The sequence below is a fragment of the Mytilus edulis genome, chromosome 4 (assembly GCF_963676685.1).
Source record: "Mytilus edulis chromosome 4, xbMytEdul2.2, whole genome shotgun sequence".
Taxonomy (NCBI): Eukaryota; Metazoa; Mollusca; class Bivalvia; order Mytilida; family Mytilidae; genus Mytilus; species Mytilus edulis.
In genome coordinates, this window is record NC_092347.1 from 18,515,645 (window position 1) to 18,540,656 (window position 25,012).

The 25,012-nt window shown below is 31.4% G+C and overlaps 1 protein-coding gene across 1 annotated transcript in view; it reads right to left on the reverse strand.

Moving 5' to 3' along the window:
• LOC139519123 (neuronal acetylcholine receptor subunit alpha-10-like) overlaps positions 1 to 22,013 on the reverse strand; it is a 35,771-nt gene extending 13,758 nt beyond the window's left edge. Inside the window, exon 1 of the mRNA XM_071310939.1 lies at positions 21,500 to 22,013. Within this exon, the coding sequence (XP_071167040.1) occupies positions 21,500 to 21,554 (55 nt within the window). The 5' untranslated portion in view covers positions 21,555 to 22,013. The remainder of the gene's footprint in view (positions 1 to 21,499) is intronic.
• Between the last annotated feature and the right edge of the window lie 2,999 nt (positions 22,014 to 25,012).

Consider the following 25,012-nt stretch of genomic DNA (forward strand, 5'->3'; position numbering starts at 1 on the left):
GACAAAAAATCAGATATATCTGTTTGGAAAATAAGTAATTATATTAATTTAACCATTTAATAAAGAATTACATTTGTAAGTATGTTTCTAAACATTTTAGAACAAAAATGTCTAACAAAATGGTATTATATAATTTGTAATCAAATCACCAGAATCAGCCTATACATTATATGGCATAACCACATCAATATCGTAGATTTACTGTTTTATTAAAACGGCTAATCAATCACCTCATACCAATCTGATTAATGAAACGACAACACCGGGCTACCAATGTCGTTATTATTTACAAATTTATTCTGAATTAGGCTTGACTCTCTGACTTGCATCAATCAAATACGCTAAGATAATAAAAGAAAATTAAGAATACCATAAATTGGAATATCTGAAAAATTACTACGAGAGTTATGTTATTACTTTTGTTGGAAATGATTTTTTTATGCACAATTATATTTTTAACCACTCCAGCAACTCACACACTTCTAGATTAATGCAAGGATCATTTGTTGTTCTACCTTGATACATTTTTATCTTACATAATTAGCATTTCTTTTTATTGCTGCAAAAGCACCACGCAATGCATAACTGTCTTATCTTTCAGAATTTTATGGATAGTTATCTCATCATAAGGTCATAAAACAGCTACTTTTTATGTTAAAATTATAAGCAACAGTAGCTCACCAATGTACGCTTAAACCTAATCAATTCAGACAGACCAAGCACACACTGTTACACAGAAAAGGAGAATCGAATGAACCGGGTGTGCCGACAGGCTAAACATGCTTTTTTACGTTTTTTGATGAGTTTTTGTTTTTTGTTTTTTGTTTTTTGTTTTTTTGCACTAATCAACCGTCATGATAATAAACTAAGTCATTTTTGGAAACTGACTCAATTTACAACAGGTCAGTCAATCAATTTAAAAAGGCTCTATAAGACCTGCAGCATTGAACCTAGTATTACGATGAGAAAGCGGTGTCAAATGAAATTCATAATAGAATAAATAACCATGAAGTTGATAACAATCCTTATTGCATAAAATCAATAAGCCATGGGACAAGCAGTGTCAACAGGGTTAATTGTTCTGCAATATATGCATCCATACTGACCAAAATCAGCGCTAATAGTTCATCAGGTAATTTTTGTATTTCCTAATTTTTAAAAACGACCAAATATATAATCCCCAACATAAAGCTAGAAAAAAATGCATGACAATGGAACTATGAAAATTTGACGAAGGAATATTTTCTGAATGTTTCAGACTTTTGATGGACTAAATGTTGTTTAAGGTTAATATAGGTTAAAAAACCGTCTTATATATTCAATTTTATCAATACAGCTATTTAAACAACTCGGTTATTTTGCCTAGTATGGCTAAGAATATTCCTTGTTAGATATGATAAATGATTGTCAGGCCAAGCAGAACTGTCAAGAACGCTCTATCATTTTTTGTGACGAGACTATTGGCAGAAACAAATAGACGTCCTTTAGTTGACATTAATCGCAGGATGCCATCTATGATTGAAAAAGTAACAATAAAAGTAATGTCAAACTGCTATGATAACAAGACAAACACATATTATTGAAAACCTTTCCTCATTAGAGATCAGCACTGCAAATAGTGTTTGACTTTTTTTAGTTCATATTCGTTAATTAAAAGTTCTTATAACCAAATTGATCTAAAATGCTGACTATATATGTATGAAAAATTATGATATAAAAACCCACTTGAATTTCAGTGTTGTCTAAGAATTTTCAATTTTGAATAATAATTTTGTTCTAAATAATTTAGTGTATCTGTAAATTAACATACTTTTCAAGCATATAATTATACTAAAAATTAACACCCTGATATTATTTTGTATGGCAGGTTGAGACGGTTTATGTTCATACATTTAGACACTCGTTGTCCCCTAATTGTTTGGTGAAGATGACGCCGTGTATTATTTTATCATTTCTACTTGGATAGGCACAATAAAAATGATGTTTGAAAACAACACACATTCTTAGATAATAGACATGGTCCTATATTGCCTACTAAACACAAAGAGTTAGTGATATTTACCAAAAAGTGAAAACTTTGAATGTCTGAAACCCAGAAGATGGTCACATGAATATTTACCAATTCTAACCAATGCAACTATAGTAATACTTAAAGTTCACGTTTAAAGCCTCTTGTTATTCTTTAATGTTTTACAAAAACTTCTTTAAGAAATAAAGACAGCGCTTCAAACACTTCTGATATTTATCGAATTGAGCTATTTGCTTAGCGATATATTTTATGCCACAATGAGTCCTACGGTTTCATCGTATTGAATTCGCACTCCCTCCAAACGTACTTATACAAACATAGAGTTGTGAATGTGAGCCTTAAGATTAATATCATTTTTCAAAACGAAATTGTCTAATTAAGTTGAGACTAACAAAGTGGGCAGAAACAGGAATAACTAGATTCAATCAAAGACTGTAAATTGATGACAATAATGAAGTTTATAGCGCTTCATCAGAATTATTGTGCTACCTATTCAAACAATCAGGATGTGGTAACACTAAAAAAATGAACTTTTAAGTATTCCATTTAAAATTTCCAATGATGAGAAAACGAAAATTACTTCCTCTTTAGACACTCAACTTCAAACAGAATATGATATGAAGACAACAGAATGCTATCAAGTTATCTATCAATGATTCTTAACCATATACTACAGATGGGTGCACTCCTAACCTGTACAGCAAGTTAACTTGATAACCAGTCATTTGGACTGGTAAAAGTTAACCTGTGACCGAATATAGGACTGCTCTGACCAGTCCTAGGACCAAAATCTAGTTAACTTGAAAAGCGGACTTGGACCTAGGACTGTTTTTATGTCTGCCAAAAAGTTAACTTGGAAACAGGTCCGCTATTGATATAAGTTAACTTCGAAACAGTCCTGTCATAAGTTAACATAAGTTAACTTCGGAACCAGTCCTGTCATAAAGTTAACATAAGTTAACTTGGAAACCGGTCCTGCCACAAAGTTAACTTCTGCTTGAACAAATCCGATCAAAACAAGACCTGTTCCCAAGTTAACTTTTGACTGGTCTGGTCAACACTAAGTTAACTTGTAACCAGGACCGCTCTTCGTTGATTTAAAAAAAAATATTTTTAATATCTTTGTTTCGTAGTATAAACATCGAAAATAAAGTAATTTGAAAATTAATACTTCCGTTTTATGAACAGGATTAAACACAAATAATTGAAAATAAATTGTACGCACAGAACGTAACACAAATTTATCTGTGATCTGACAATCTATCTATGATAAAAACGATCTCGGTTACAATGATAACAGGCACTGAATATATATATATATATTCCGAGATCAAATTCAATCATATTATGTATATTTTTGAAAAGAAGTATATTTGATGTTAGGTGTATACGTCCTTGTTAGTTATACATCCTTAAACTATGCAGCCACAATCAGCAATAGTTTAATTCATTTAAATAATGACTACAAATTTTTGTTCGCCTAAATTAAGGGTGCCAGCATGTCTTCTTTTTACTCAAAATACTGATACGTAACAAAATTTCAGTAGTTTTGATGCCTCCAGTTGACTTGTACAACAAAATTATTTGACCGCATCCACCAAAACTGACCATATATGCACTTTAATTTGTAAATCTATATACCCGCATAGTAAATCAGCAATATTTTTTATGTCAGGATTCAATGTATAATACAATCCTGACAATGGACAGCAAAATTGCAATATAATAACAAAAAAATTTGGTTCGCATAAATTTAGGATACCAGCATGTCCTCATTTTATTCAAAATTTTGATACGTAACAAAATTTCAGTAGTTTTGATACCTCCAGCTGACTTGTACAACAAAATTATTTGACCGCATTACCAAAACTGACCATATGTGAACTTTAAATTGTAAATCTATATACCAGCATATAGTAAATCAGCCATATTTTTTATGTCAGGATTCAATGTATAATACAATCATGACAATGGACAGCAATATTGCAATATAATAACAACAAATTTTTGTTCGCCTAAATTAAGGGTGCCAGCATGTCCTCTTTTTACTTAAAATACTGATACGTAACAAAATTTCAGTAGTTTTGATGCCTCCAGTTGACTTGTACAACAAAATTATTTGACCGCATCCACCAAAACTGACCATATATGCACTTTAATTTGTAAATCTATATACCCGCATAGTAAATCAGCCATATTCTTTATGTCAGGATTCAATGTATAATACAATCATGACAGTGGACAGCAATATTGCAATATAATAACAACAAATTTTTGTTCGCATAAATTTAGGATACCAGCATGTCCTCATTTTATTCAAAATATTGATACGTAACAAAATTTCAGTAGTTTTGATACCTCAAGTTGACTTGTACAACAAAATTATTTGACCGCATCCACCAAAACTGACCATATGTGCACTTTTATTTGTAAATCTATATACCCGCATAGTTAATCAGCCATATTTTTTATGTCAGGATTCAATGTATAATACAATCATGACAATGGACAGCAAAATTGCAATATAATAACAAAAAATTTTTGTTCGCATAAATTTAGGATACCAGCATGTCCTCATTTTATTCAAAATATTGATACGTAACAAAATTTCAGTAGTTTTGATACCTCCAGCTGACTCGTACAACAAAATTATTTTACCACATTACCAAAACTGACCATATGTGAACTTTAAATTGTAAATCTATATACCAGCATAGAAAATCAGCCTTATTTTTAATGTCAGGATTCAATGTATAATACAATCATGACAATGGACAGCAATATTGCAATATAATAACAACAATTTTTTGTTCGCCTAAATTAAGGGTACCAGCATGTCCTCTTTTTACTTAAAATACTGATACGTAATAAAATTTCAGTAGTTTTGATACCTCCAGTTGACTTGTACAACAAAATTATTTGACCACATCCACCAAAACTGACCATATGTGCACTTTAATTTGTAAATCTATATACCCGCATAGTAAATCAGCCACATTTTTGATGTCAGGATTCAATGTATAATACAATCATGATAATGAACAGCAAAATTGCAATATAATAACAAAAAATTTTGGTTCGCATAAATTTAGGATACAGCATGTCCTCATTTTATTCAAAATATTGATACGTAACAAAATTTCAGTAGTTTTGATACCTCCAGCTGACTCGTACAACAAAATTATTTGACCACATTACCAAAACTGACCATATGTGAACTTTAAATTGTAAATCTATATACCAGCATAGTAAATCAGCCTTATTTTTAATGTCAGGATTCAATGTATAATACAATCATGTCAATGGACAGCAATATTGCAATATAATAACAACAAATTTTTGTTCACCTAAATTAAGGGTGCCAGCATGTCCTCTTTTTACTTAAAATACTGATACGTAACAAAATTTCAGTAGTTTTGATACCTCCAGTTGACTTGTACAACAAAATTATTTGACCGCATCCACCAAAACTGACCATATGTGCACTTTTATTTGTAATTCTATATACCCGCATAGTTAATCAGCCATATTTTTTATGTCAGGATTCAATGTATAATACAATCATGACAATGGACAGCAAAATTGCAATATAATAACAAAAAATTTTGGTTTGCATAAATTTAGGATACCAGCATGTCCTCATTTTATTCAAAATATTGATACGTAACAAAATTTCAGTAGTTTTGATACCTCCAGCTGACTTGTACAACAAAATTATTTGACCACATTACCAAAACTGACCATATGTGAACTTTAAATTGTAAATCTATATACCAGCATAGAAAATCAGCCTTATTTTTAATGTCAGGATTCAATGTATAATAAAATCATGACAATGGACAGCAATATTGCAATATAATAACAACAAATTTTTGTTCGCCTAAATTAAGGGTACCAGCATGTCCTCTTTTTACTTAATATACTGATACGTAACAAAATTTCAGTAGTTTTGATACCTCCAGTTGACTTGTACAACAAAATTATTTGACCGCATCCACCAAAACTGACCATATGTGCACTTTAATTTGTAAATCTATATACCCGCATAGTAAATCAGCCACATTTTTGATGTCAGGATTCAATGTATAATACTATCATGACAATGGACAGCAATATTGCAATATAATAACAACAAATTTTTGTTCACCTAAATTAAGGGTGCCAGCATGTCCTCTTTTTACTTAAAATACTGATACGTAACAAAATTTCAGTAGTTTTAATGCCTCCAGTTGACTTGTACAACAAAATTATTTGACCGCATCCACCAAAACTGACCATTTGTGCACTTTAATTTGTAAATCTATATACCCGCATAGTTAATCAGCCATATTTTTTATGCCAGAATCAATGTATAATACAATCATGACAATGGACAGCAATATTGCAATATAATAACAACAAATTTTTGTTCACATAAATTTAAGATACCAGCATGTCCTCATTTTATTCAAAATATTGATACGTAACAAAATTCCAGTAGTTTTGATACCTCCAGCTGACTTGTACAAAAAAATTATTTGACTGCATTACCAAAACTGACCATATGTGCACTTTAATTTGTAAATCTATATACACCATGACGTACCCGCATAGTATTAATCAGCCATATTTTTTATGTCAGGAATCATTGTATAATATAATCATGACAATGGACAGTAATATTGCAATTTAATTAATCATGACAATGGACAGTAATATTGCAATTTAATAACAACAAATTTTTGTTCGCATAAATTTAGGATACCAGCGTGTCCTCCTTTTATTCAAAATATTGATACGTAACAAAATTTCAGTAGTTTTAATACCTCATGCTGACTTGGAAAACAAAACTATTCATGCTATTTGACCAAAACTGATCATATGTGCACTTTTATTTGCAAATCTATATACCCGCATACTATTGTACTGAGCGCCTTAATGTCTTCTCCTGGCGCTCCTATTCACATTTTAGTAGGACCGTAAATGTACACGTAATCAATAATATTGGAAAACCATTAATGCAAAAAATATTCTGAATAAATTGAGAATGTCAGAATTTCATCTCTTTATTTATAATAACAGTCACATCATATCAGAGACATGTATACTAAAGAGATTAGCGACTTGTAAATCTCGCTGACTTCACGCGTGTAAACTCGTACCCAGCATCCTCTAATCATATGATAACGAGATTAGCGGTAGTCTAGGCAATCGATAATAATCACTCGGAACACCCTGTTGTTTTTCTTTGTATTAAGGACCAGGACAAAGACCACATGCACTTGTTTCTATCCATTGGAAGAACCGGCACTATCAACGTATATTTTCTTCCAATGGATAGAAACAAGTGCCTGTGACAAAGACTTTCAGAATTAAAATCTTGTATTGTAAACAAATTCGCAGGTGAATAATAATGACACTGTTTACATGTATCATCAATCGGTCTGTTAATTAGGGGGTCCCATGATTAGGTGTGTATGTGGAAAATTATTATCTTTGCAAGAAATAACTGTGTAATGTCGAAGATGTCAGCAAGCGAAATTTCCCCTTTTAAAATTAACTTTCAATCATCGCAGGTGTGCACCCCCCCCCCCCAAAAAAAAAAGGTCAAGGAAATTGACAAGAGTTTAAGTGCAGATGTTAAGTACTGCTATATTTTGGTTACAAATGTCCTGACTTTGACAAGATTCTGAAATATATCTCTGGGTTCCGTGGACACACATCAAGACAACATGGAAAACAATTGAAATGTAATTTAGGCGAAAATGTTATTTTTTTCTTCATCCTTTTAACAAGGACGCATTTGTTAAAAAAAAAAAAGAATATGCAAAAGTGCATGTCCTTTAAAAGTATTTAAGGTCCTGTCCATGCATGCTATGTTAATTTTGTAATACTTCCCTAAGAAAAACTTTAAGAATCATCAATTCCGCCAAGATTGAATAATTATTTATATGAAAACAAAATGTCAAAGTGGCTTGGTACTTAATTTAAATGGCTTCGTGGTGCATATATGACTTATTAAGCATAACAACTTGACAAGATATGTCGGGCTACTTTACACTGTGATAAAAAGTTTCAAGTTTTAACACCAGGGGTTCACACTACCTTGTTTATGATGTTAATAATTATTCTAGAAAGACTTCATCAATTTGTTAACAACAGGTGACATTTCTGCATGTCCAAGTGGTTTAATTACATGAGTTACTATCTTATTAAGAGGAAGAATCATACAGCTACTGATAACCTAACATGTTTGATCTTTACTTCGTGTACCTTACAGGATGTTTACTTATTAATAGGTGTCAAATTATAAACAGTTTTATTACCATGATCAAGATTTTTAATTAGCAACATTAAAACCTGTATCAATGGAGCTTAACAACAAGAACATTATCATGTGTTTAGTAATTTAATTATCATTGCTTTAATTTTCAAGTAAAAGAACATTATGACTCTGAAGCCATTTTGAGACCATTCAAGTAGTTTTGTTATCCAACGATCATTTTATTCAGGATTATCCTAGTCCAACTATAATAGAAGAAACCGTTTTATAAACCTTATATGTCATTGTTTAAACAAACACAACCTCGAAATATTGCTTAGTTTTATTTATTTTTGTTCCAAAAGTCGGGAGCCTTATCGAGTACTGAATCTAAAATTTGGGCTTCTTGAATCGGGATATAAATTCGCCTATAATTTTATTAACTATTACTAAAGAAAGCTTAGAATTATAAATAAACTATGCCACTTCATAAATTTAAGTTATTTTTAATTGAATTGTGTTGATATAGATTGTATTTTATTATAATTTGGTTGTTTTCTGTACGTTCAAGCTGTTTGTAAATAATCAATAATGGCGGATTGTTTGGCGAATTTTTTACTCTCGAGAAATCTCGTGCACACGCGTGAAGTTGACCGCTGGTCATAAGCCGTAACGATAAGTTGCCAATCTCTGTATTTATATGTCTCTGATCATATATAGGAGTTCATGATGGTGTACGTGTAAAACAAAACTATTATGCCACATCATCAAAGTACCAACACTGACATGTCTGAATTCATTTGTACTATTTACAATAAAAAAAAGCATACGAGGTTCTCTTCTTGGAATCTATTATGTCGGTTGATTGATTTTGTTTATAGTTAAACGTCAAGTGGCAACTATTTCATTAAAGTGCGCATTGAGTATAATTTTAGGACGTCCCATATAAATATCGGCAATGACAAATCTCTCGATAAATCTGACGAATTTGACGAGATTGTTGATAGTTTTACCACATCGTATGCTTACGGACACTGTACAATTTCTGTTAGAATATTCTGCGGGAAATAGAATAGTAAATCCAATGCAAACAAGTTGAATATCAATGAAATATCCATGCAAGTATAAATTTATGCATAAAGTAAAATTTAGGAAGGGACAGGTAAACAACGGGGAACGAAGTAACGTAGACAATGTTGCCGATATCCCGTGATATAAGAATATTGTTCCGATGCGTTGGATAACCTTTCTATCCGCCTTCTAATAAAAAAAACTCTGTGTGATCGTATAGCCATTTTTTATTTATATAAAAATACTTGTATATCAAATAAAAGAGAGCATTTGTATAATATCTAGTAGAGTCTAGCGAGTAAATAATAAATGATATCTGTGGAAAAACAATGCGAATGTTGTTTACATATTTTAATGAAAGCTCAAGTCTGATATGAAAACTCTTATAACGATAATCTGTAATAAGCAGACCTGTCCTCAGGTCTGGTCAATAGCAGACTTGTCCACAGGTCTGGTCAAAAGCAGACCTGTCCTCAGGTCTGGTCAGGAGCAGACCTGTCCACAGGTCTGGTCTGAGGCAGACCTGTCCTTAGGACTGGTCAAAAGCAGACTTGTCCACAGGTCTGGTCTGGGGCAGACCTGTCCTCAGGACTGGTCAAAAGCAGACTTGTCCACAGGTCTGGTCTGGAGCAGACTTGTCGATAGGTCTGCAGCAGTCCTAAAAAAGCAGACCGTAGGTCTGGTCCACCAACGACGAAGTTAACTTGCTTGACTGCTTAAAAATTCTCAAGTTAACTTAGAAAGCAGTCAACAAGTTAACTCTAAGTTAACTTTTGTCAAGGTTAGGACCGCACCCATCTGTAGGTATTGACTCAAAGACTGTGTTCGGACGCCTTTGTTTTAATCATACTCTTAACATATATAAAACGGTCGTTTTTGTTTTAAATTTGAAAGCAACTCATGTATTTGGAAGTTTAAAGTTATTTATCAATAGTACAAAGGTTTTAAATGATTTGTCCTTGACTGTTATCAACAGTACTTTTAATTTTATTATTTTTTGCCGTTAATTATTATTCCTAAACTGCAAGCAAGAATAATCATGATATATTCATTTCTTCATTACATGTATATTATAATGCCCTTTCAAATCACTTATTTTCCGTCTTTGATTTTATCAGAATTGAAAAACAAGCCTGTCCGTTCAATTTGAATACATTTTGAATGAAACCCCCATATTCAAAAGCAGAAATTCCTGTTTGCTGCTTTCACCAAGCTGACTTGAGATATTCGTTCCTTTCCACTATAATGTCCGCATATACATGGATAAGTTCATTCTATTAGGACCATTACTCCTATAAGGAATCAAATAATTATTTCGGTCTTATTTATAAATAACTCATAATGTCCTTAACAATTTTGGTGTTAAACGATTATCTATTTTAATTTTTTAAAGAAAATACGCAAAATGGGCTTTTTTCTCCTTGGTCGGGTCGTTGTCTTTTGACACATTCCCTATTTCCATTCTCAATTGTATTGAATTGCCTTACAAGGAATAATTATGAAAGGGGATTAGAAGAATGATTAACCATGTTGACTGATTTGTAAAACTCTTTTTTTGCTTAATCTCTATTACTTGTTGAAGATTCTCTTTATCTGCTACAATTTTAACAAAAATCATAATTAAATTCATAATGTACATTTAACCAGATTAATCTCGTGCATTATTTGATTTTCATAATGTTACATTTCCAAAATCTGTTTTATATCAACGATCTTTGTTGTATCTTATAATATCACATGTCATTAAACATATTTGGTTGCCAAGCTATTGACGCGAATACTTTACAATTTCCTAAGCTTTACTTTTCTAGATTTTCTATTCTTTTTTTCTATTATTTTAGATAACATAGAAACCTTTTCTTAAATCATATAAAAAAAAATATATACAAGTAAGTTGTTTTGATAGTCAATCATGTTTGCTTTAGGGAAGAAGTTATTTCATTGAAACGGAAAAATGGGGGATATAATTTAACATAAAAATAAACACGTACATTTTTTAGATAAAAACTAAAAATGCTAAATCAAAACGTGATTAAACACTAAAGTTTCTTTGTTTAGCATTTCTACATGTTACATGTATGATAAATCGTAGTTTCAATTCTAGAAAAAAAACTTCTGCATACTCGGAAAGTTCTTTCTTTCTAGCAAAAATACATGCGTATACAAAATCAGTCTTATTCAAAAGTGTAATAAGAGTTTTTTTCAATTACTGATAAAATAAAGGTCAGACGAAAGAAAACGTAATTGATCAACATTTAACACAAGAGAAAAAGACAGGTAATGCAATCAAAGCTGAACGGAAAGAAACGACAGAAACTGAAAATACACGTATGTCATATCAAATATATCGCTCGGTTAGAAACTCGTATGTGTTTCTATCCAGTCATTGATATCAACGTTTTGTTATTGTTGACTTGCAATGCTCATTATCGTTCTGAATTTTGCCTTTATACTAAATATTTTTCATTTTATCATAAGTGACGAGTTTATACAGAGGAAAAACACGTCTAGCGTAGCAAAGTTTAAGCATGTTTGCTTTAAAGGCTTCTTTTAATACCAATGGGAATACTTAAACTAATCGAGTGAACATATGATATAACCGTCGTAATTATGATGTATTGACGGATTTCAAAAAAGCAACCCCAATTTTGGTGACTAGTATTACCAAATCAAGATTGACCCTTATAAAACTTCTAGTCATGCTTACCATACTTCGTAATGTTACGAACAAATTAATACCGACTTACCTGAAGTAATTGCACATACCGGATTATTGAAGTCGCACAAATTTCCTTAAGCAAAAATGTCAAACCAAACAAGGGTTTTTAAGTTTTTTTTCGTTAAAAAATTCTTCAATTCATACCCACGATCGAATAATTAATTATTTTTTTTAATTTACCTTGAGATATACTTTTTTGTTATAGTTTTCGTTTTATTATAGGCGATGGTTACACGACCAATTATATTACCATCTATGTTTAATTTTTCATTACTTGTATACCTGAGAATATCTGTTACATGAGTAGTCATAAGAAAGTTTAGGATTTGTTACATGCTGTAAGGAATTGTGATGATATGTCAAGTTATATTCTTGAGTTATTGTTCCAGTAACGCTGACTTCTTATCACATTCATATTTGTAATTAATAACTTAATACTACCAATTATCGACTTAATTTTGTTTAGATATTTTGGGAAACACATTTCCGAAGTGTTAAGTATAGCATATATTATCTAGTATTCTGTGTTCTAGGGATAGCCAAATATGAGAAGTGCCTTTAGCGGCTAATATTGTTTTTGGTAATCACACAAAATCAGGTTTATATACAGGTAGGAAAACACAAAATTGATAATACTACCAAACATGTCTGTCCATGTGATATATTAAATATTCATATAAGGACTCAGTTTATGAAGTTCTCGGTAAGACATTGGCAATCATTTATATACAAACGACAAATTTGTGTTTGATTAGCTGCCATACAATTGTTTTTAATTGAGTTGAGGTGAGACGTCATAAATCAAACACTTTTCAAAACACAAAATATGATATGTATATTTTGAATTGGACAAACCAACTAATTGTTACAAATATTTTTCTCGGTTCGTGCAAAATTGAGGGAACAATGTAAACCTTTAAATGCATTTAAATAATTTACGAATACATATATTTGCAACAAATGCAAATAAGAGATGTCGATAATATTTGGTAAATTTCAAACGAATATTCAGTCACTGAAAACGGAATCTTCATCAACATAATATACATGTAATCTCACTTGATACAGGAGTTATCGTTTTAATTCAAAAATCTTTAGATCATGGCAGATTATATATAAACATGTCTCGAGTTCAGGATTGTTTGTTACCCCTTAAATATCTATTGTTGGTTGTTGAAGTTGAGTTGCTGTATCATTTACGTAGATCTATACCTAACATGTCTGTTTATTCATATATATATATATATAAAACAAAATTCTGGAATGAAAAGGTTTGTCACAAAAATCAGTCTCTGTCCACGGTTTGATCTTACAGGGTTCAGTCCTCAGGACAAGTAAAACCAGACCTGTCGAAGTTCGTGCGTCAATGTAGGTTGATTTTATATACCGACCAGATCAGGTCTACTTGTATGATCAAGCCTGTTGTCAGGGCTAGGACAGTCTGTAAAAGCAGACCTATATTTACATTTAAGTTTGCAACTGTCATAGTTCACTTGAATGAGAGTTTTAAAAGAATACCAGGTAAATACGAAAAGCTGGCAAAATGTTTGCTTAAACTTATTTTTTAAGAGGTTGATTTCACCCATCTTGTTTATATGCTTTGTGTATTATTTACAAAAGTAATGTATGTATTAAAACAAACATACGTCGAAGAATTTAAATAACAAAACTTGTCAATATAAAGTGAAATGAAAAGTCATATGATGACTGTTTTAGGAGGTCACATATACCACAACAAAACCATATATTTGTCTGAAAGGGGAAATACAAAATGGTTTTTTGTTCTGGTTTTCATTTACTGTCAACTGTTGTCTGAGAAATCAGCTAATATTGATCATGTTTTACAAAGACACATAATTAGTATAATGGAGGGTGACCTTAAGGAATTAAGCATTATTAGTGTGCATTCGTGAAACCAAAAGTTTGCTTGATTAAACAATAGTTTTATGGTTTTCCAATATTACTGAAATTAATCATTTCGTCTTTTTACGCCAGAACTTTAATTTCTAACTTACTTACGTTCCTGTTCTCGATAATTTTTTTCTAAACTATAAAAGAGACATGGTGAACGATTTACCACATGAAGTAGAATTTAATTCCGAGGTCGTGGTGATGCCAACTGAAAATACATTTAGCAGGATAAAAAAAGTACTTCTGCAAAACAACGTGTGGGGAAGCTGTACAGTTTGAATCATGTATACTTGAACTAAATTTAAAACGGCATGTTTATTTTCAATTTCTTACTCGCATTAATCAGAATGCTTAACAGAGATATTAAAACAAATAAAACATTTAACACGAATGATGAAAAATGCAAAAAGATTCTTTTTAGACAAACAAATTCTTCATTTATGCATACAGTTATGATAAATGAACATAAATGATATTGAGAAAAATTGTTGTTGATAGAAAATGATTGACATTGTTATGATATTCTATAATAATGAGAGATACAATGTAATGAAACTAGCAAATTATAAGTGTTATGGAAATAATGTACTTTATTCTTTGTAAAAATTATTATTAGTAATTTATGGAATTAGAATTATAAGCATTTTTTATTACCAGGAGGAACCAATACCATATCACCGGATGTACCACAAATAAATGTAAATGTCAAAAACTAATGAATGTTTAGTGACATTCATAAACTAAAATTGTGAATAAACCCATGCTCTAAATTCAATAAAATGTGATTGCACATGCGTATAGCGACCACTGCAGAATAATAAATTTTATCAAATTGGCATCCATTAAATGTATTTCGTTCACTTTCATTTAACATTTCAAACTATCAAATGATGCACATGTTGTTACTAATTCATTTATTATGACTGTTATGTGTTGCATTCAAAAATTGACATATTTGACCTACATACAACAACCGTTCATGCTGGCTGTTCAAAACTCCCCCCTCTGAAAAATCACAGTGCAAGCCGTTTGCTTCTTTACAAAAACAAAGGTTCGTGGAAGAATACACATTTCACATAGAAATTACCGTTATTGTCCTAATCAGAATCGATATAATTGATGCAAGCTATACTTTATTGTAGTTTTAACATGGGTAGGCAAAATAGTTAGTTTAACGGGGGCGTTGCCTATTTGTTTGACGTAACTTACCACCAACTTGAATTCAATTGAACGACTGCAAGCGAATCTATTTGACTGGCATTAAAATGATTTGATATGCATTGAAATAAATTAAACATGATTTTCAATTTTTGTCAATCTTTATCAAATGACGATTAATCTCATTTAAACAGCGTTAATGCGTTTTTGTCCGATCAAGTTAAATTCGGGTAACTAGTGTATATTCGTGTTATTTGAGCCCTCACTATCGCTCGGGCAAAAAGAATCTCGAATATAATGCCTACCTATGTTAGAACTACAATAACGTATAGCTTGTATCAATTATTTCTTAAACATTGCAATTCAAGGTTTCGCATATGAACTTGTACATTCGCCATTTGGATTCCTTCAATTTTAGTTCTTATATAAAAGTCATGTATTACTTCCTTTGATATTGGCATTTTATACATATTTTTTGTTTATTTTCGAGGTTGCTTTCTATAAGAATTAATTACACTTTAAACACATATATTATACATACTTATATCCCCTGTTAAGTAATCATGAAATGAATTACCTCGTTTAAAAAAGTCCAATGCTTTTGGGTCTTCTTTCTTTTTCTTTTTTTACTAGAGTGTCACTAATGTCTCATTTGCAGATGAAATAGACAATTTTGTTTGTAAAATATCAAGCCCAGTATAAAAAATGAATTTATCTAGATCTTTAAGTACCAGTATAGTCGTCTTGTATCAGATTTCTTTACCTTCCTGGTTTTGAGATTTTGATTTGAGTGCGGATTCGCATTGCTTTTTATGCATGTTCAAAAATGTATCAATGTAACAGTGGACGTTAACTTCGTCAATAGATTAAGTCTCTCTACTTTTTGGGTTCAGGTTATTTCCTCCGTTGTTTTTTGTTTTGCCATAATTTGTATTTTTCAAATTTATGTATGACATTTTAACAAGTTTAAACTACTTTCCTCGTTTTCATTGAATTGTAATTAAAACGTCCCCTCCACAAGCAATAAGACGGATGCCATAAGAGAATCGAACAGATTCTACTCTATTTGGCGTCTATATTTTTCACTGTTTTGTGGATGGGCGTGTACATGTAATTATGGAATTTGATTTAATATACCATTTAATATCATCTTTTAGATTTATTTCTAACAGCCCATAAAAAGTGTTGGTTGAACAAGTTTTATTTGTAATAGTATGTGGTTTTATATATATTGTAAACACTTCTTACATGAATTGTAATCTGATGTCGAATTTTGAAGTTTATTCATCTCGGACTTTGACCCACCAATAATTCAATAACATTCTTTATTTTGTGATAGTTGAAAATAACACTATAGACATTTAACAATCTCATATTGTGAAATGCAATATCACAGTTAATAAACCATTCATGGTTGTATGCAAGAGATAATGAGATAATGATTGTTGTAAACAAGGGAACACAAATTGTTGAAACTGAGGACAACAGCATAAGAAAAAAAAAGACCAACAACCGACAGCCCCTAACATCACAAAGAAAAACATACAATGATCATCACGAATCCCATATAAATCTTGGGTAAACTCAGGTACTCTAAAATAGTAAGCTGAATTGTTGTTTATTGTCTGAAAATACCATTTTATTTGTTTTCGTTATAAATACCACACATTGTACTTCACAGAAGTTTATAGAATCAAACAAATGCGAATTGTCAAGACATCCAATCAAAATGACAAAATTGTTTTTATAATTGATGTATAGTAAACACAAATCAAACGAAAAATACATAACATTTACCATAGAAATGAAACAAAACGAAAAAGGAGATCGACAGTTGCGAAAACATAAAATGTTTGAATGACGATGCAGTTAAAGTAATGAGAAAGTTCTTCAAGGCATTATGTTGTTCAAGCATTTTCAATATAAATATTTATTTCAAAATATGAATATGAACTACTGAAGTAAAGTCTGACGATAACATAATTGTTATTCTATTCATGCAGAATGACCTGCATCCCACTTCTTATGACCCTATCCTTACGTTTTATTTCAACCAATAGGATCATTCTTTTAATCCAGCATATTTCTTTAATACCTTTTTGACATCTATTAATAAACGATTTACTCAAAAGCCATGTAAATCTGTTGATATTCAATACTTATTCCAGACATAGTATCTTTCCTAACCATTGAATACCACGACAGTATCATATAAGCATTGTGCGTACTCACCACAAATCAAAATGATTGATGATAAACTGAATTAATTGATGATTAATTTGTATCCCCAGAAGAAATAGAAACATTAGTAACATTACAGACATCAAGTTATTTGGCAGTGTGTTACAGCCAACGAGATACTTCTACTATCCATATTCAATTAATCAAATGGATTTCCAAGTGAAAGACATTTTTATTTCCTTTCAAATACTAAATGCAAAAGCATGATTTTGATCTGCAAGCATTTGATCGTACGAATTGTTAGACCGACAAATATTCAGTTTTAGTAAAGACCTAAAATTATATAACGAAAGTTTCAATCGAAGTGTTTAATTCGTTCAGAAAATGGAATTACGTGTTTCCTAAGATGAAAATGAATTTGTTTGACGTCTTGGTTTTTTTCCACAGCTGAAACGTTTAAAATCGTGCAAGAAATATAAAATGAAGGTAACAAATTACCTAACAAACTGGAGAGATGAAATAATTAAAAAAAAAACGGGAATACAAAGAATGTATTTGATAACACTGAACTTTAGACATTTATACAGTACAAGCCAAACCTGGAACGTAATCTGACACCAAATAGAGTGCTTTCGAACAATTCGTCAGATAGAAAAAGTCGAGTTACATTTGTAAAACTATTAACAAAAACAAAGCATTTAATATTATTTTTTTTAAAGTCGCTAATGGAAGAAGAAGAAAAAGACAAAATACAAAATATAAAGAAAGAATCAATCCAATGCTAAAGTTTTTCAAATAATATATTTTGACGAACTAAAAAATAAGGGACAAGTAAAACAAGACAGAGCAAGACATGACAGAGAAAGACCAATAACACGACATTAGAACAAATGAACAAACGAAACATGAACTTGATACACCTAGTACCTTTCGTAAATATATAGAAATAACAGGCCCTGAAATGACAATTCAAACGAGAAAACTAACGACCTGATTTATGCACAAACCAATAATCGTATAGCAGGTATGTTATACAGCCTCAAACGACAAAGCATAGAATTAAAGGTTCCTTTTTGCAGACCAGCATATACGTTATCATGCGAGATCAAATATGTTGGCTGGCACCAACCACTCCCTCAAATCTGGGACAATGATTAAACAGTACGACACAATAATGAACTGTAAATGTCAGTTAGAATAGGTCTTAACTCTTCAGTTCCAAAGGAAGTGCGAAAAACCTAAGATACACACGAACGACACAGATCTGTGAGTTTATGAGATAATCGAATTCTATTTACGTTTTGTCTACAAAACAAATTCTACACAAGCAAATATAAAATACGACGCATTATTCTTCCTTTTAATACAAAAGAAATATTCATGACGAGGTTCTCCTCTTCGGCATTCAAGTAGTCAGTTCTGAACTTTACGTAAAGAAAAATATCTCTTGTGGAGAGTTGTCTCCTTTGCAATCATACCACATCTTCTTTTTTTATATACCAATATACAAGAACGATCAGTTATGGCACTATTTCGCTGTGATATACTATCATTGCGCATTAAGCTTAGGCGATTTAGAAATGAGGCTCCTCATGAACGATTTTGTACTTTCTGCGATGACGGATCTGTCGAGGATGAAAAACATTTCTTGTTGTCTTGTACAGCTTACAGTAATTTTAGACACTTGTCATTTGGATCATTGAACCTTGATACCGGATTTATAATAACATAAGCAACACGACGGGTGCCACATATGGAGCAGGATCTGCTTACCCTTCCGGAGCACCTGAGATCATCCTGTTTGTGGTGGGGTTCGTGTTGCTTAGTCTTTAGTTTTATATGTTGTGTCTTCTGTACTATTATTTGTCTGTTTGTCTTTTAGTTTTAGCCATGGCGTTGTCAGTTTATTTTCTATCTATGAGTTTGACTCTCCCTCTGGTATCTTTCTTTCCTTTTCTTTAATAGTAATTTTATTGATAATAGAACATTTGCTAATTTGATGACACTTCATAAAAGACAAACTGCCAAATATTTAAGTTTATTGTTTTCTGTAAAAGAAAGGAACTTCTTTACTAGTATTTATCTGAAAATATGAACATTAAATTTAAAGTGACTTTTGGGTCCAACGGACCCGGTGTAAATTCAATTAACTATGTCATTTGTATTATGAAATATCACTGTCACTAAATGATCTACATGTACTTTCTCACTTACTTTATTTACAATAAAAGTAAAACGATTTCGAATAAAAAAAACCTGCTTTATCTTTACGACCATTATTTTTATACAAATCCTTGTTACGACCCATATCGGAAAACACCAGAAATGATAATGGGTAACGCCAATGTTTTATCTAGATTTTTAATAAGAATGTACAAACGATACTGAGTGTAGACTGAAGCCTAAAATAATTTATGAATTACAAGTACAGAAAAATATATCTGATTGAAATCTAGTACATGTGTTTAGTACATGTTTTGCTAAACTTCAATCGAAACATTCAATATGGATATTTACAGAGTAGTTGTACCAGATGAGGTCATATTTGTTTGCGGGAGATTCTGCAATTATGAAAATGTTTTGAGCGAAAGAACCTATAAGACACAATTGAAGTTCAATGTTGATAACCTGTGTATATAAATCTACCGTTTGTTCTTCAAATGTCAAAATCAAAAGCTCAAACACACCAAACGAATGGATAACAATTGTCCTATTCCTGAATTGTCTTGTGTAGGAAATGTATGTTGAATTGGTGTTATTTTTTTGTTCACCTCAGTGGTTTTGTTGTTTCGTTGTTTTACTCTTATATTTGATGTGTTTTGCTCGGTTTTAGTTCGTATGCGGATTTGTTTTCCTCTATCGATTTATGACTTTTGAACAGTGGTATAATACTATTGCCTTTATATATATCACCATGAACAGTCCATCAGCAAATATTGACAGTATTTCAATAATATACTAAACGAATTAAAATGTCCATATATTGCTTGGGTATAGGTACACCAACATATGGGCATGGCAGGATTGATCAAGAGACAATCAGAGGTTTGTTTCCTGACTTCGACAATTCTGTGGCGGTAAAAAATGTCAAACTCCTTCATGATGTGTGGCAGATACACCAACAAATGGAAGTAGTTTTGATTAAGGACAATTACTGCCGAGCTACAAGAGTTGTGGCAAGCACATCACAATTTTGAGTTTTATTCAACAATAGTCACTAAAGGCGAATTTTCTTGACTTGTTACAGGCACACCAACATGAAAAAATATGTGAAGAAAAAAAATGTATGGCAGATACACAATCTGCTTGCCGGAGTTGACAGAAATTAACCACTGGTGAGATTGCTGACTTGTAATAGGCATATAAGCTTATTGAGAAGGATGAAAACAATAAATCACTGCCAAACTTCCTGATTTGTGGCAGACGAACTAGCACATGGAAAGGTGTAGCTATAAAGACTATCACTGGCAAGGTTGCTGACAGGCACATCAGCATGTGAAAATAAGTTGAACAAAAGATAATAACTTTTGATGTTCCGCACTTTGTCAAACGTGTTAGCATGTGAAGAGTGGTATAAGAAATAAACAATCATTGCCGAGCGGAATGAATTGTGACAGCCATACCTAAATGCGTATTTTTAAAAAGGGGGGATCTAAGAAAATATTTTGTGACAGGCACACCAGCATGTAGAGAGGAGTTCATTGTTATTATTGACTTAAACTATTGAAAAGAAATACTATTACTTCAGACAACATTATGACATATCCTTAAGAAATTCACAAAGTGTTGTTCGTTCGTTTACATGTACAAGGCTCAGATAGTGTAGATAAAATTTACGTGGTTTCCAATTGTTTATATGCATCATTAATGGTATTTCTTCAATAACACTTTCTTCAAATTATGTTAAATAGATTATTATTTACTAGTATGACGATAACAACAAACCAAAAGATAAAGAGATAGAAATAAAAAACAAAAAAAAAAAAGACCCAGCCACATTCCGTATTTGCAAAATCTAATTACCAGCATTTGAAAATTTTATGTTAAGAGAAGTAATGTGTAACTTAAAAAATATCTTAGAAAGGTACAGCTTTCATTAGCTGTAGTCTTATAACTTTCAGTTTATGATAATATAAACTATTGCATTTAAAGAACAAAGACATGTATAAATATACCAAATATTACTTACCAAATACCGAACAGTGAAGAATGAAGACAAAACTTGTCACCTGATATGTGTCCATTGTGTCATTTATCTTTCTATTATATCTGCATTTTCAAAACACAATCAACTTTTGTGGATTATTAGACGTCGTCACGACAGCTTCGTTAGTTGAATTTCAATTGTATTCATCAGCCTGATAACAATCAAAGATGATACTGACAGAGTAGTATTCTATAAAGTACATATTCACTATTGTAATAAAGCCTTCGATCCAATATTTAGGATATTACGTCTTCATTTGATGTTTAAATCCAAGTGGCCATTAACACACTATACTCTCTTTTTTTTCGCATTGTAATAGAAAATCGATGGTGGTAATATTTCTAAAAACCTATTTATATCTATACTTATTTCGCTGTTTTCTTCAATTTCTAATCAATTTTCATCACAATTAGTTGCACAGCTTTTCATCAAAGTTATGAGTATATTTTCCACTTTCTATTAAACTATTTGTAAGCTGTGATCAATTACCAATAATACAATATTTTTTTAATGCCGTATAACCTTCCGTTATCCCTTTGGTATTATAAATATTTGTTCAGTATGTTCGATGTGTGAAAATTAAAGGTACAAACATAAATAACAATGCATGATTTATTTTTATAACTAAATCACACAAGAGTGACATACCCCAGAAATGACCACCAGCAAAACATTGCGAACATTCTTGGGGTTTCCCTAATGATTCTGAAATTCTATATTATAATAAAAACACAGATACATTTAATGTAAGTTCCATCTTCAGTAGATTTCTTTAAAATGATTTTGAAGAATGTAATTATCCTATATGCATCAAAATTGCACAACAAGTTCTTATATTTAACATGTTTGCAGTCTGTCAGAGTAAGATTTTTCATCCGTGGAAAAGAAAACAGCATTTATCAATGTTTATAGCAAGGTCAACTGTTTTTTACTTGTCATGAATATGTACAAAAATATTTGCTACTGAATGTTTAAATCATTACAAGCATTAAATCAATCATTTTCTTCGATACATCAGTTGTTTGTTGAAATGGAATGACATAGTTTGTTGATGCCTAATTAAGTTTGTAATATCTCTTCCAGAAATCAGATGCTTAAAACAACTTTTTTTGAGTTACAAAAATCGGAATTAATGTTGGGTAAACGAAAGAAACTGCTACTCAATGGAACAAACAATAAAAAAAACCAAGATAGAGGTAAAAAGTAAAATAAAAAAAATACCGAACTACAAGAAAAAAAATCAAAACGTAAATCCCCAAATCAAATGTCAAAATCAAAAGTTCAAACACATCAAACAAATTGATTACAAATTTCATATTCCTAACTTGATACATGGATTTTTCTTGTGTAGTTGATTGTGGGTTACACCGGGTTTTATAGCAAGCTAAACATTTCACTTGTATGACAGTCGCATAACATTCCATTAATTGTGTGCACAAAACAAATGCCATACATTCTGCAAAGATATAACTATATGCGCTGCACCAGTTTTTAATCGGTCCGAGTAAGAAACATCATAAAAAAACTAAACAAACAAACTAGAAAACACATTAGGGCAACCAGATGTTCCCGACTTACATTTTTATTTGTTTTCACCTCTACAAAGTCACGTACCTGTTGGTCATCAGTTGTTGTCGTTTGTTGATAAGGTTCATAAGTGTTTCTCGATTCTCATTTTTCATACAGATTACACCGTTGGTTGTCCTGTTTGAATTGTTAATACCATCATTTTGGGGGCCTTTATAGCGTGTTGTTTGGTGTGAAGCCTGTACGTTTAACTATAATTGTTTTCTTTCTAAACATTATTACATGAATTGAGAGTTGTCTCATTTGCACTCATATCACATCGTCATATTTCTATTAATGTATGGGAATATTATACCTGTTTAATGATTGTTCTATAATATTTTATAAATATTCATTTTTTATCAGTACTACAAATGTTTTTTTTTCTTTTGTTATTTCAGCAGAACAATTCTGGAGATTGCGGTTTTTTTTTACAGTTTCCTTGGATGTGTTCAGGAGTCTTCTCATCACTGAACAAATTGTCAAATTCAAATATCAAATTTCCATTGATCGAAAAAATGTGGAAACATTTAGGATGCTAATGCCTGTTTTGATACTGATTGCAAATCTTCTCTGGTCATTATTGAATACGTCTGCGTGTCTAAACTAAGGGATGAAAAAGAACTTGTCGAGTGAAATTGTTGAATGTTTTAATCTCTGACTCTTAAATATCAATGTTAGGGACTGTGGGATAGCAACATGGACACTACATGTAAAATCCTTGCAGTCCGTTTGGATGTGCCGGATTAACAAGAATGCAACCACGTACGCGTTTATCTGATCAAAAGAAATCCAAGAGTCAAATAACAAACGTTAAACCAGATATCTCGTGTAGAATGCCAAGCTTTCTGCACGTTAAGAACTCTTTTAACGACTCTCTGAGGGGTTCGTATGTGGCATGTTGCAAGACATAGTTTGTGTTTCTATCCAATGTACCTTCATTTTGACAGTGTTATTCTATAATTTCAAGACATTCATACCAAGGAAGTATTATATTGACAATAAGATACTTCCATGTTCATATTAAACGGCCTCTATAAAAGGATCCAACGATGTTTTTTTTTGTTAATTTGCTCTCGTCCTGATACTTGCCATCGGATGTTAAGCAACTAACAATCAATCATTCAATTGTTGTCTATCATAGATATTTTCAATTGTTAGTTTGGAGTTACATTGATGTTTCACCATGCCTCTATTCGTAGACCAACCATATCTACTAATTTGATTATGAACTACACGATTCTGTAAGATGTCATCATTGAAATTGTTATGCTATTTGTTCGTTACTTAAGACCATTTGAATTTAAATAATTTGTGTTCTCTAATTTGAAATACACCAAACTGACATTAAATAGTCGATCTAGTTTTACATTCCAGAATAAACATTTTTAATTGTATCCCTCTAATTACTTCCGTGTACAAATATCTAACTTGTTTACAGTTCCTGTGCTGAATTTAAATTCACCTCGAGATTGTATTTGATTTCTTTATTATATGCCAGTTGAATTTAAAATAATTTACACAATGATCTAGAATGCTTAGAATTGTTAACATTTGTGTCAAATTAGCCATGCAACTTTTCAAATGTTTTCTATCCCAATATTCAATAAGGTCACTGCAGTCGTAGTAGTAATGTCACACGAGGATTTTTTTTTCAGCTAGCGCTTAGGGATCTTCTATGATTAGGTTCATAGTTTTCCGCTTACATTAGACCATTAGTGCTAATTCTCTTGTGACAATATATAATTACTAATAGGGTGTAATGCAACTGTAATGTTAACATAGTAGCGATGTGACCACTCAAGAACGAGTTGACAAAATATCTCTCAAGAGAGATGTAAATGGCCATCCAATTATTTGCTTTTCAAGGATTTAATATGTACCGATTATCAGGTTGTTTGCATGTTGATATTGTAAAATATCAGCTGC